Below are 14,616 nucleotides of genomic sequence, written 5' to 3'. Positions count from 1 at the left end.
TTCTTCGTACAGTCGCGTTCTTTTAGACAAACTTACTATTCGAGCCGCAGATCGAGGACGTTAATTTTCAGTTTCTGCTTAGAAGAATAGATCTGGTAGAAGGGCTGTTCGGTTTCTTGCCCTGGTGCAGTCTCATATTGATAGAAAATCTTTGTTTTCATCTAGATACGTTTTCTACTGTTCTTAGTACAGTCGCGGTCCTTTAGTCAAACTTACTATTCAAGCCGCAGCTCGAGGAAGTAAATTTTCAGTTTCTGTTTAGTCTTTAGTTTACGGAGAATAGATTTAATAGAAGGGTTGTTCGTTTCCTTGTCCTAGTTCAGTTTCATATTGATAGGAAATCTTTCTTTTCGTCTTGATACCTTTTTTACAGATCTTCGTACAGTCGCGTTCCTTTAGACAAACTTACTATTCGAGCCGCAGATCGAGGACGTTAATTCTCAGTTTCTGCTTAGAAGAATAGATCTGGTAGAAGAGCTGTTCGTTTTCTTGCCTTGGTGCAATCTCATATTGATAGAAAATCTTTGTTTTCGTCTAGATACGTTTTCTACTGTTTTTAGTACAGTCGCGTTCCTTTAGACAAACTTACTATTCGACCCGCAGCTCGAGGACGTTAATTTTCAGTTTCTTCTTAGAAGAATAGATCTGGTAGAAGAGCTGTTCGTTTTCTTGCCTTGGTGCAATCTCATATTGATAGAAAATCTTTGTTTTCGTCTAGATACGTTTTCTACTGTTTTTAGTACAGTCGCGTTCCTTTAGACAAACTTACTATTCGACCCGCAGCTCGAGGACGTTAATTTTCAGTTTCTGCTTATGCTTTAGTTTACGAAGAATAGATTTGGTAGAAGGGTTGTTCGTTTCCTTGCCCTGGTGCAGTCTCATATTGATAGAAAATCTTTGTTTTTCGTCTTGATACGTTTTCTACTGTTCTTAGTACAGTCGCGTTCCTTTAGACAAACTTACTATTCGAGCCGCAGCTCGAGGAAGTTAATTTTCAGTTTCTGTTTAGTCTTTAGTTTACGGAGAATAGATTTGATAGAAGGGTTGTTCGTTTCCTTGCCCTAGTTCAGTTTCATATTGATAGAAAATCTTTGTTTTCGTCTTGATACCTTTTTTACAGATCTTCGTACAGTCGCGTTCCTTTAGACAAACTTACTATTCGAGCCGCAGATCGAGGACGTTAATTCTCAGTTTCTGCTTAGAAGAATAGATCTGGTAGAAGAGCTGTTCGTTTTCTTGCCTTGGTGCAATCTCATATTGATAGAAAATCTTTGTTTTCGTCTAGATACGTTTTCTACTGTTTTTAGTACAGTCGCGTTCCTTTAGACAAACTTACTATTCGACCCGCAGCTCGAGGACGTTAATTTTCAGTTTCTGCTTATGCTTTAGTTTACGAAGAATAGATTTGGTAGAAGGGTTGTTCGTTTCCTTGCCCTGGTGCAGTCTCATATTGATAGAAAATCTTTGTTTTTCGTCTTGATACGTTTTCTACTGTTCTTAGTACAGTCGCGTTCCTTTAGACAAACTTACTATTCGAGCCGCAGCTCGAGGAAGTTAATTTTCAGTTTCTGTTTAGTCTTTAGTTTACGGAGAATAGATTTGATAGAAGGGTTGTTCGTTTCCTTGCCCTAGTTCAGTTTCATATTGATATAAAATTTTTGTTTTCGTCTAGATACGTTTTCTACAGTTCTTCGTACAGTCGCGTTCCTTTAGACAAACTTACTATTCGAGCCGCAGATCGAGGACGTTAATTTTCAGTTTCTGCTTAGAAGAATAGATCTGGTAGAAGGGCTGTTCGGTTTCTTGCCCTGGTGCAGTCTCATATTGATAGAAAATCTTTGTTTTCATCTAGATACGTTTTCTACTGTTCTTAGTACAATCGCGGTCCTTTAGTCAAACTTACTATTCAAGCCGCAGCTCGAGGAAGTAAATTTTCAGTTTCTGTTTAGTCTTTAGTTTACGGAGAATAGATTTAATAGAAGGGTTGTTCGTTTCCTTGCCCTAGTTCAGTTTCATATTGATAGGAAATCTTTGTTTTCGTCTAGATACGTTTTCTACAGATCTTCGTACAGTCGCGTTCCTTTAGACAAACTTACTATTCGAGCCGCAGATCGAGGACGTTAATTTTCAGTTTCTGCTTAGAAGAATAGATCTGGTAGAAGGGCTGTTCGGTTTCTTGCCCTGGTGCAGTCTCATATTGATAGAAAATCTTTGTTTTCATCTAGATACGTTTTCTACTGTTCTTAGTACAGTCGCGGTCCTTTAGTCAAACTTACTATTCGACCCGCAGCTCGAGGAAGTTAATTTTCAGTTTCTGCTTAGGCTTTAGTTTACGGACAATAGATTTCGTAGAAGGGTTGTTCGTTTCCTTGCCCTAGTTCAGTTTCATATTGATATAAAATTTTTGTTTTCGTCTAGATACGTTTTCTACAGTTCTTCGTACAGTCGCGTTCCTTTAGACAAACTTACTAGTCGAGCCGCAGCTCGAGGAAGTTAATTTTCAGTTTCTGTTTAGGAGAATAGATCTGTTAGAAGGGCTGTTCGTTTCCTTGTCCTTCTGTATATCAATGTGAGTTGACATCTCCACATTAGAAACTTTTTTCTTTTTTCTACGTTATTTCTAACTCTTTAACTTGAATCCTTAGTAAGTCAAAACCTCTACAACTTTTTCTTTGGTCTTTATCTTATCCAGGTTCTACTGGTGATAGTTCAATAGTGAAACACGTTACTTCTTAGGTTAACTATTAGAAACTCTAAGGATATTGAAGACCACTTGACATGATGCAAGACAATGCAAGACGCAATATTTCTAAATGATGAATGAGTTTCTCATCTGCTAATAGTACGTCTCTAGCCAAGTACTTCTCAGTTATCTCATGTTTTATTTTTTTATGAGAGTTTCAAATGTTTTTCTACTAATTTTTGTATTTTTGCTATATCTAAACTAATGTTTTCCTTTGATATATCTTGTTTCTTTTATTTAGCTTTATTATTTTAATTTTGAAACAGTCCACAAAATATTAAATGAAATTTGAGGTTACAAAATTGTTATTTTTACTTATAGAAGTTTGATTAGTGGTAACCTCGAAGCAATTGCAAGAGACTTGCTTAATGTTAAGCGACGTGCAAGAAATTGCATGCACGTTGTCTTGCATCATGTCCAGCAGCCTTAAAGTACTAAACAAATTTCGATGACAATTCGATATGGTCTCGTTGATTCGGTATATTTTTGATTTGGCTTTTAAAAAAACTGTCAAATATAATGAAAATAGTGACATGACATAATCAAAGTTGTATGATACGAATAAAACGAAAGAAAAACCACAGTTACCTGGATTTTCTAACGTTAATAAATTCTTAATGCAGATGATGTACGATCTTTACACCATAAGAAATAACTAATTGCATATTTATTAGCTGCAACTATCAGCTACTAATATTTCTCGCTGTTATTTCGATTTACTACTTTCTGTTTATATATATTGGATTTATTTGCGTGTTGCTACGTTTTATGTTAATTCGTATTTTTCTCCTTTTCTCACATTTGCAAATTCTATCAGATAACAAAATATATCTTCAATTAAATCGTTTTAGATGTTTAATTCTACGAGAATAATCCTGACCTGTGACCTAAAGGTGACGGTAGTTGCTTGAAAAATTAGATTAGAAAGTATTGAATCCATACAGCATAAACTCTAAGTTTAAAGACGCCACTTTTATTCAGAACTAAATTCTACTACGATTTACGAAGATCATCATGAGGTAATGACTCCAGAAAATCCATAAAGCGGTACTGGAAGATCGTCAATTGAAAGTGCGTGAACTAACAGACTTAGCAGACATTACAAAAAGTGTGATACATCGCATATTAATTGAAATTTGGACATGAGAAAGCTGTGTACAAGATGGATGCTGCGTTTGCTCATACTGAACAAAAAAAACAGCGTCGTGAAGATGTTTCCATCGAGTTTTCGAGACGTTTTATAACCATGGATGAAACGTGGGTACATAACTTCACACTCGAAATAAAATAACAATTAAAACAATGGACTAAAAAGGGTGAATCGGCTCCAAAGAAGACAAAGACTGTTTCATCGGCTAGCAAAGTCATAGCGTCGGTTTTTAGGTATGCGCGTGGGATAATTTTCATTGAATATCTTGAGCGAAGAAATCAAACAAAATGGCCACATTTGGGTAAGAAGAAAGTCTTATTTCATCAAGACAAGTTTGAATTTCTACCTCATACACCCTATTCGCCAGATTTAGCCTCCTCCTATTCCCAGACTTGAAAAAATGACGAGAGGATCTCGGCAGTTAATGGCTATTTTGAGAAGCTTGAAGATTCTTATTAAAAAATTGTTTGGGACAAAACTTTGTGTTCTCTTGTGTCTAAAAAGTAACAAGACGCATAAATTCAAACAACAGAATTTTCCCATAATTGTTGTGGGCACAGTTTAAACCACGGGCGTTTAAAACTTTTTCTAAGGAGTTGGTAATCTAGATTAATATAAGAAATGACAGACGCATGTTATAAACACTTCCTATATATGTGGCTTCACATTTACCTCGCACCTTTCGCTTTGAACTCATAAATTGCCTAAAGATGCAGTAACTTAAACCATGCCTTTTACTTATATCTCGCGGTTATAAGCGCATCCAATTCATATCAAAATGTATTCATTTTAATATTAATTATTTCCTTTAGTTTCTATATCAGGGAAGTTATCATTTTTGATGATAGGAAGCTCAGTTTATGTTACCAAAACAATTTCTTGGATGAGGTTGGGTTGGTTGGTTAATTTTGAGTGTTAATTCAATTGATTTAATCAAAAATCAAGAATTTATTCGATTTATATAATAATTCTACGACTTTTTATTTTCCCTGTATGAATCATCACAATTTTTTATAATCTATTTAATTGTACAAACTCTTAGTACATTAACGCTACTCGTACTTGAAAAATGTTTCAAATAGAATATTTTTTCTTCCTTCGTCGATTTAAACATCAGATAAAAATTTGTTTTATTTGATTTCGACGCGTATATAACGTTGATTAATACGAAAAGGTTATTTGGCATTAATAAAAGTCTTAGAAAGCAAATTCCGGACTGGGTATTTCTTGGTTAAGTATTGATATCAATGTGTTAAATCAAAACCATTTATTAATGTCTTTATTCTCTCAATCTCATTAACGTAATGATAATTCTTAAATATATTTTTAGTTTAAATACATTTTCTATCTGTATGTCTCTTCAAATGTGCAATAAAATATAGGGTGTTTCATATAAAAAATGTGAATTTAATATGGGATAGCACAACCTGTAAGATTGTTATCTATAACATAAAGCAACTCTCTTCAATCTTGGTTAAAACTAGAGCTTAATCCATACTTTATAAAATTTAATTTAATCTTCAGTTTTACCCAAAATTACGATAAAAATAACAAACATTCACAGGAAGGCCCACAGTGGGTAAAAACGACAAAAATCTGGCCAAAATTGTAAAATAAAGGTTTTGATTTGGGATATTTTTGTTCTGTAATGTTTAGTAGGGCAATAAAAACTGATTCCGGGCGTTTTCTGGCCCTCCACAACATTCAATCGAATTATCAGTGAGTGATTCAGAATATCTCTTATTTATGTCTATAAACTCTAACCTCAATAATTTCAACATCACAAAGAATTGTTTATATTTCCTATTTAAGTCATATTTGTAGATTGTCACTTTTAACTTAATTATTTATTTTAATCTTATAGTAAACGATTTTATAATTATTATTATATACGATCAGATTTAGTATTTAAGGTAGTTTCTATACTTATATTGGGTTCTTAATAGTTTGATATTCATCGAGTAACTAATCAGATTGATAAATTGTTTTTTTAACAAAAATGTGAATTGAGTTATTAAACTAAGGGCAGTCTGAATGTAACCGTTTCAGGTAGCATTTCAGTTATTAAATTTGGTGCTTTGATAAAATTGCTCCAAGAAGTGCACAGTTTAAAATAAGTGTCTCGTCTACAGTCGATCAAAATTTCTTGTCGTATGATGGTCTATGAAAAATCGAAGAATTAGCAACCTTGAGTATAATGCACGGTTATTTTATTAACAATTTTTTAATATGTTTTGAATTGAATATTCCTGAAGTTCTTCAGAAGCAGTTTCAACGACTCAGAAGTAGCTTTTCTTCTTACTGTATCCACATATAATTGATGAAGTACAAGTCATATTAAACATCCTCAATTACGTCGGTCATATTGACTTTCAGAAAACGTCAAAGGAAACCCTATAAAGGTAACATAGAAATTGTGATTAAAGGAAATACAGACAGTGAAAACGAAACGATTTATTCGGTGTCCAAGGCTAGTCACAACGACTGCTAATATCGTAGACGTAAGTTTAGTTTGTAAATATAATTCGGAATGAAATCTATATTTTAATAAGTGCTATTTCATTTATTTGTTTTAATAACCAATTTACACTGCTAACAATCAATTTCGTTATTTTTTTTATCAAGATATTGGACACGGAAGTTTGATTTCCGAAAAATCATTGATTAATTCGTTAAAAGCGACCCAATTTTCACCTACATGAGGCATTTGCACGTGCTATATTCAATTCCTTTCAATAAATTTTGATCTTCGATTGCGGTTTCACGTGAAACTTCACAATAAACGGTTAGATTCCCTAGATGACGACATTCAGACTTATTCTTCCGTAAAATCGTCGTTTATTTTACCTTTACCGGAATTATTTAATCGCGTATTACCTTTTCGAAATACCTAAAAATAAAGTAATTGTCGATTCCAAGTAGGTACGCATGATCAATGTCACTTGTTGTTGTTGCGGATGTCTGCCTCTACTCTAGCGAAACATAAATATACACCAACAACGATTAATTTGCATTCAATCCAACTTAATTCATTCATACTTGTCTTTTAACGTACTTAACTTAACATATCAGGATGCGAATATTATTAAAATAAAATGTGACAGTGATAGGGAAGTTTTTGGTAGTTCATAAACGAAAATACGACAAAAGTTTTTCGCGCACGAATCACTTTGAACCACATGATCGTCCGTTTGACTATACTTGTCGCCATCGTTTTATTATAAGTAGAGAGGACAAGAAATCTGTACACACATTGTATATAACTGAATCTGCACCTATTCAGCTCGTTTCCGTAATTTTTGTTTTTGAATGTTGAATCAAATTATGAAAAATTGAATCTAGGATTTACCGAAGTTTGCTCAACATTCGCTTTCTTAATTATTCACGAGTAGTTGCTTCCAAACTTCAGAATGTAGGTTCCGTTTGGAATTCGCCTTGGTTAAGGTACATTAGGAACATCCGTCGCCCCTACAACTTCATTTGGATAAAGAGCTGTAGCTACATCTGGCCAAAATACAAAATATCCTTTTGTTTTGTTTGTTTCTCAACTAAATTCTGTTCGTTTAGATTGTTGCTTACATATTTCTTATCTATTTTGAGTTTTCTGCTCAATTTTTGCTTTTCTCTTCTTTTTTTAGCATTTTTTCACTATTCTCTATTAAACATTCTGATAAGAAATTAATATATTCGGTTTGATCCTCGTAATTCAAAACCCTTGGCGTATAATATTTTTCTAATAATAATTAATTCCACATAAATCATTATATCATGATAATCTTTGATCAGGATAGGCGGCATAATGAATAGCCACAAAAGAAATTATTCCTTCGGGCATGGACGTACTAAGATAATCGAACTGGTTAGTACCACCTCTACGACTCTAATATTTTCATATGAAGAAGTACTTTAATTCGGCTTATACGATGTATTCATAGTCAATAACTTTCGATTTTTCTTAGGTGCTGAAAAAACTCAAAATAGTAGCTTATTCAGTTTGTTTTCCCAGATATAACGCAACAGTTCAATAACCATAATTGGCTAAGTGATCGAGGATCTCAACGCGAGTATTCAGAATTTTCTTCTGGGCCAATTGGTGTCCTTCAAATCAGTCAAGACCATTATGAACCAGGATGATTTAGTCAACTATTCCACGTATCACCTTACAATTTGTAGTTGAAAGTAAAATCAGTTGTCATCATCAACCTTGACAGTGCAATGGAACAAGATTGGCTGTGAAAAATTGATGAACAAACAAGGAGAGATTCCAACGGATTTGATTTTAAACGTTCACAATTTCCGGTACGTCTGGCCTTTGCGACAACCATAAATAAATCGCAAGGAATCAGCTTGGAGATTGAAGCAGTACGAGTCAGCTAGTATATTATAGAAATGTGAATGTTTATAGTTTGAACGACAGTTTCATAACATAACTGTTAACTTTTCGTTATGGTTGAATAGAAAATATCTTTACGGGGATAACTACCTTATTTCTACATAATAAACCACTTTAATTACTAATTATTAATAAACTAATGAAAATTACTTTATTTTTCAGCTCCGATAGAGGGAAACGGTTAATACACGTTTAATTTCACATTCTTCTCGTCGATATTTTCATTGCACCGTTACAGTTTTGAAATAAATCTTTTTATAAAGAAAAAATAGACAAAGTTTTATGCTACAAAAGCATCGTTCGAAAGAAAAACCTTAAAACTTCAATCAATTGAGTAACATTTACTATATTTTTGAATTAACACGTTAAGTACCATCAAATCTAGCCAATAAATCATTAATAAGATGGGCACATCTTTTAGAAACCCTAAGATCAAATAGACGAGGATTCACAAAATATGTTACCCAGAGGAAAGTGAAACGCGGAGAGATAATTAATATAGAAAATAGAAGAGAAAAAGGCTCCATAGACAAATGGAATATTATAATTCTTCCATGGGAAAATGATGAAGTGGTACTGCAAAGTAGCTGTTGAACTGATATTTGAAAGTTTAATAGTCAATCTGTATAAAAAAATCCAAAATTCTTACATGTCGACAACTGAATTTCGTGAGAAAAGTTCAGTATGGAAGAGGAAAATGTTGACAATACAGCCAGTACCTCAAGAGCTCCGAAGAGGTACGAAAATTTATTTTGAAGAAAAGAAAAACCAGGAAATATTGCAGAAATTGCTTCTTCTTCTTAGCGTTTCGTATCAAATCTTCTTGAGGTTGAGGATCAGCATGGCAAAACTATCTTGAGTTAGTTTAAATAAATGTCTTGGAGGTGTTTAGGGAATTACTCGTAATTCCCTAAACACCTCCAGCGTTTACTGATGTATCCATATTTTAAAAGCAACTAGTCATAGAGCGGCGTCAAACCAAGGTTTTGACACACTTAAAAAGGAATCTTTTTTATCAGTCTTCCGAATCTTTTACTTAGATTAGGACCTTTAGGTCCCCTTTTACTTTATCCAACCACATTTTTTGGAACGACCAATTTTTATTTTTCCTTCTACTCTTTTTCTTTGTTGCTGTGTCTCCTTTCAATCATTCCGGATGTCCCAGTAAATTAAGTTTACTTAACTCTGAATTACTTCTTGGTATTCAAACGTCTCTATCTTTTATTCATCTCAGAATTTTCTTTTCAAACTTCAATGAATTCTTCAAAACCAACAGTTTATATAGAACCTCGGTCTGCTTCATCACACAGGTCCTTTTCGCTCAAACACACCTTCTACTTTTCCTCTTTGTCTGTGTCCGTGTGAACTTTACTTAACTCTAAATTGCTTCTCCAAATATCATCAAACCTTCACAAATTTTCATACAAATAATTAACTCACCAATATGTCCGTTATTTTTAACGTGTCCATTTTGTGGGAATATGGAACTATGACCGCTTTGAACGAGTCCGTTGTGATTGGTATGTCCATTGTGAACATGATTGTGATTATTATTACAAACATTGTGATTGTGATGTCCGTTAAAACCACTGATACCATTCGATGGGAAATTACTGTGCACTACGTGGCCGTTGTGGCTGTGGTTTCCTTGATAGTTATGATGACCAAGTCCTCTGACTACTGTTTGAGGCATGGTGCAAATCATTTAATGTTTCACTATTGATATTACATCTTAGCTAGGAGATCCAGCGGTCTGCAACAAAAAGATTAGAATAGAAATTTTATATAGGCAGTATCATAGAAAAATATAAAAATGTTTGAGCATATTTAGAAAAAACTGAATGTTAATTTAAATAAAAATGATTATCTCGATAAATTTTCTTTGTTTTTATTGAACACGCAAGACAGTCATGCAGGAATATTACGAAAAAATGAGATACCTACGATTAACATGGTCTGACTGCTATCGATAATTATTAGTAAGAAACAATTACAGTTAGTAAAAATGAACGAGAAAAAATCAACAGAGCAAAAAAGCTATTGTCCGGTCCCTACTGATAGAACTATATACAGCTAGAATAAATATAAAGAAATAGAATATATCAACTATTTTTTTCTAGCTTTCTAGTCTTCTTGTCGTCCACCCAATATCGCAACTTGAACCATCGTTGTCGGTCAAGTCGATCAGATCTCTACGTTTTAATTCAGCTACTTAAAATTTTACAGTCGTCAATGTTGATGCAAAGTCTTCCAGCAGGATTTCTACATATCATTTTATTTTTGAATCTAAACACTTTGTCATTATTTTGGCATCAATATCGCAATTTCTCATGTCTTTGGTATTACCTCATCTCTATCTATCAATTGGTGGATTTAGTTCAACCATCAAATCAACCATCAAAGCCAGAGACCTTTGGTAAACAGTCCTAGAAGAAAAAAAACCAACAACCTCCATAAGTTTCGTATAAATTTCGTTGTATTCATCATTTTTTTTGTTTTGTATTATTTCTTCCTTATTTAATTGCTGATATTCTTTTTCTTTTTAAGAAATCATCAAATGATTTGTGATAATTTGATAAAAAACATTCACGAGTCACCACTGATCGGACTATCTTTCTATTACAACGATTAGTATTCCAATAACATCTTTCCTCTGAATGCTTATTGTCAATTGTCTTCGATAAAAATCACTTTTATTGTTTATTTTATTGTTATATATCTTCATTACGACTTCTTATGTTAATCTATCGATGTTAAAATCTTGTGTATATGTATGTACCTTTCCAAGTGTTTCGAATTTTTGATAGTCATTGCATTTAATGTTATTGCGATTTACATTCTCGTGTTGTTGGTTGTTGGAAAATATCAAGAAACGACGTGATCTTGTCTTCAAAATAGTTTGCGGTGAAAGCGCAAGAGCCAGCGAATAAGTTTGCACAGATTGGTAAAGTCAAATGGATAGTTACGACAATGGAAGATGGAACTCTTCACCAAATATCTTCCTAACAAGACATTAACATTCAAAAATGAAAAATAACCACCAACGATTCTGTTTTGTACAAATGGTATAAATAAATAAATCGATAAATGTTTGGCAAATCAAAAAAAACCTCGTTGCTTCTTCTTTCCGCAGATAACTGCATAGCACGTACTTTCCTCCAGCAAATCGTTTCTTCTATCAATGTTTTACAAGAAATGAGGATGGTAGATAAAGCTTGACGTAATTCAACATCAAATGCAGTGAAAATCTGCTTTAAAGCTCGAGGTTTTCCATTACAAATGCAAAAAAGCCTGCAGAATGTATGTCTCACATAGAAATTAGTTCCGAAGCAAAGAAAGCTGTTTGGCGGATGATGGTTTCTATTCCTCATTAAAGATTAACAATAAAATTGATGAAGAAAGTGTGAATAGTTTGAAACAAACATTAGTGACTTTACTATGTAAGATAATAACTGAATCAGGATAAATTTCTTCCAGATTTTCATTTATTTCATTATTTTGTGTCAAAAATAAAAATTTTTTACTCTTCATACTTCAATTCAACTACAATTGCTACATACATACCCCAAAGCTACTATGGAAGGTTTTTGATTTGCTATTTATCGTATACAGCTAAATACTTTTTTAACAAAATCGAACGAATTCCACAAACCGGCGTATTAAACAAATTTTAGACCCCTATGACTGAACAGGATCGGCTTCATGGTTAATATCATGGACGAGTTCGTGATAATATAACTGAAACCTAATATAGTGTGTTCATTAGTTGGCGTAACTTGCTTCATCGTTCTTTCTCATTCGGTAATCATAATTTTAAGTACTTTTTAGAACGGTCAATTCTGAATAGTACACCAGCATTAGTTTGACAGAACTATATTTCAGTCAACTTATTAGATAAATTTCTTTAATTTCTTAGACCTTTTGACATATTAATGCGCCGAAATGTTCTCGATTTTAGATCTATTCTGTTTTAAAATGAGTTTTTTTAATAATTTTTGAAAAAAAGATAAAATTTGACGTTTCGATTTTTCTTTAAATCTTTATTAGATAATAGATAAGATAAGTGTAAATATTTGGTGGCTATAAATTAATTTATTTCATAATAGTTTTGGCTTTAACACATGTTGTATCTAATTAAATTTATTTGGAAACAACTTCGTTGATGGTTTTGTACAGTTACGTCAGGGACAATTTTGACATCGCCGGTATAATATTAGTGGAATTTGTGATGAAAATAAATATTTCAATTGACATCGTAGCTTATAGCAATAGATTTTAATTAATAAATAATAAAAATAATTTGATTTCTGAAGATGGTAATTTGGTTAACGAAACGTAAATCATATAATGTAATTGTGACTTGGTTTATCGTGTTTTGATCAGATTTAGTATTGATCAAAAAATTTTCATGAAAGTAATAATGAATGATGTTTTGTAAATCGAAAGACGTTTTGTTGAAAATCAATCATCTCTATTTCAATAGATATTCGATTCTAGATATCGTAAAATCGATTTTTTTTTAAAATTTTGTAAAAATGTTTTAATTTATTATCACTCCTAGTATTTTATTACATAATCTTTATTATTAGAGTACAAACTTTAATAGTTTTTATTTATTTCAAAAAAATTCAATAACAGAATAGTTTTATTTCCGAAATCAAAATTATTTTTTATATATACCGACTTACCGGTCTAAAGTGACGAAAATTCATAATAATATAGTCCAGAAAACGTCTATAAATTATACCAAAACTAACACTATAAAAAACAATCATTTGTTGGTTAAAGACGCACGCGAGATTCCACGATCGTTTTCAAAGCGTTGCGCTCTGCAAGCGACGACCATCACCGAAACACTTAAAGAAAACCACAGTTGTTTTCAACAGCTAGCCTAGAACAAACGCGCTGTTGCCATATAGTATTATATTTCTTCAAAAATAGGATATCATATAAAATCTACAAGATTCGTTTTGAATATATTTTCTGCATGAATATAACTGCCAAAAATATAAATGAAACGCTGATAAGCAGCCGCATTTTGTTGGAGTACCAGTACCAGAATAGTCCCAGAAATATCTGGTCTGACCTAGAGAAGGCGGTAGTTAAGTGGATTTCTAAACATCGTTAGGTTTTGAAAGGCATGAGCCCAACCAATATAAAAGCTGAACTAGATTCTAATCTGGATCAGACTGTTCCTTCCTAGTAAAATATTAGGTAGTAGCGTTTAAACGAGACTGTACGATTTGCGATGACCAGCAACGCAGTGGTCAACCAAATGAGAATACGATTCTGGAAATGTTGAAGAAAATCTACAAAGCGCTACTGAATGATCGTCGACTGAAAGTGCGTGAGCTAACAGACTTAGTAGACATTCCAAAAAGTGGGGTACATCGAATATTAACTCAAAATTTGGACATGAGAAAGCCGTACGCAAGGTGGGTGCCTCGTTTGCTCACAATGGAACTTGTAACTTGTAAAACCGCATCGTGAAGATGTTTCCATCGACGTTTGAGCGAAAAAATCAAGCAAAAAACAAATACAATGAATAGGTAAATCACAGTAAGCAATTGATTCACCTTCCTGAGTAAATTAGTCATGATAAGCATTCGAATGAAATTCCCTAAAAGAATCCTGAAGAAGCGAACTGATATTACCAATAATGATAAAAGGTTGTGATCAAAATACTAGGATTATGACATCAGAAACAAGATCGAACTGGAATTTGAACTAGCATCAAGATATTAAAAGAGGATTCACTATATCGAACATAACTGTACATGTTGAAGATGCTCTATTCATTTTTTGTTATTTGATATCAAAAAATCTGAATATATGATTTCTATTGTGTCCCAAACTGAATCTATGCTTATTTTTTTTGATTTCTACTTATTATTGTAATAATTATGGGTACTCCAACTTCCAGCGAAGATGATATGGTAGTTATGGTGAATAGCAATCAACTGATTAACTAAAAATTTAATATAAAACATCATATACATCTTTAGATCAATTCCATGTTTGGAAAAGTATAGGAAAATGATTCAGCAGACCCAGTTGAGAAAAATCATGTGATAGCTCAAATAATTATTACCAATTTGAACTATGGCTTATCAAGTTTGGTGGAGTTTTATTATTTATAAACGTTTGGCAACAGCGCGTTCGTTTTCTACTATCTACGAAGAACCGTCACGTCAGTCAGGCACCTGTGCTGTTTCCACCTGTAATGTTTCCTTTTGTTGATGCGGAACACTACTGTAATATCAATAAACAACGTCATAAGAATGTGTAGGATTAATAAAAAAAATATATATAGTCAATAATCTAACGGAA

The 14,616-nt window shown here is 32.9% G+C and overlaps 1 protein-coding gene across 3 annotated transcripts in view; it reads right to left on the bottom strand.

Moving 5' to 3' along the window:
* The window catches only part of LOC130447906 (calpain-9-like), a 71,253-nt gene extending 58,108 nt beyond the window's left edge, over positions 1–13,145 (bottom strand). For all 3 annotated transcript variants that reach the window (XM_056784957.1, XM_056784958.1, XM_056784961.1), the window contains exons 1-2: positions 12,975–13,145; positions 9,727–10,039 (exon numbers count right to left, since the gene is read on the bottom strand). In XM_056784957.1, coding sequence (XP_056640935.1) covers positions 9,727–9,991 — 265 coding nt within the window. In that variant the 5' untranslated portion in view covers positions 9,992–10,039; positions 12,975–13,145. The remainder of the gene's footprint in view (positions 1–9,726; positions 10,040–12,974) is intronic.
* Between the last annotated feature and the right edge of the window lie 1,471 nt (positions 13,146–14,616).

Source organism: Diorhabda sublineata, chromosome 8, assembly GCF_026230105.1.
Source record: "Diorhabda sublineata isolate icDioSubl1.1 chromosome 8, icDioSubl1.1, whole genome shotgun sequence".
Classification (NCBI taxonomy): Eukaryota; Metazoa; Arthropoda; class Insecta; order Coleoptera; family Chrysomelidae; genus Diorhabda; species Diorhabda sublineata.
The sequence above is the reverse complement of the archived record's forward strand: the minus strand, read 5'-3'. Positions and strand labels throughout refer to the sequence as shown.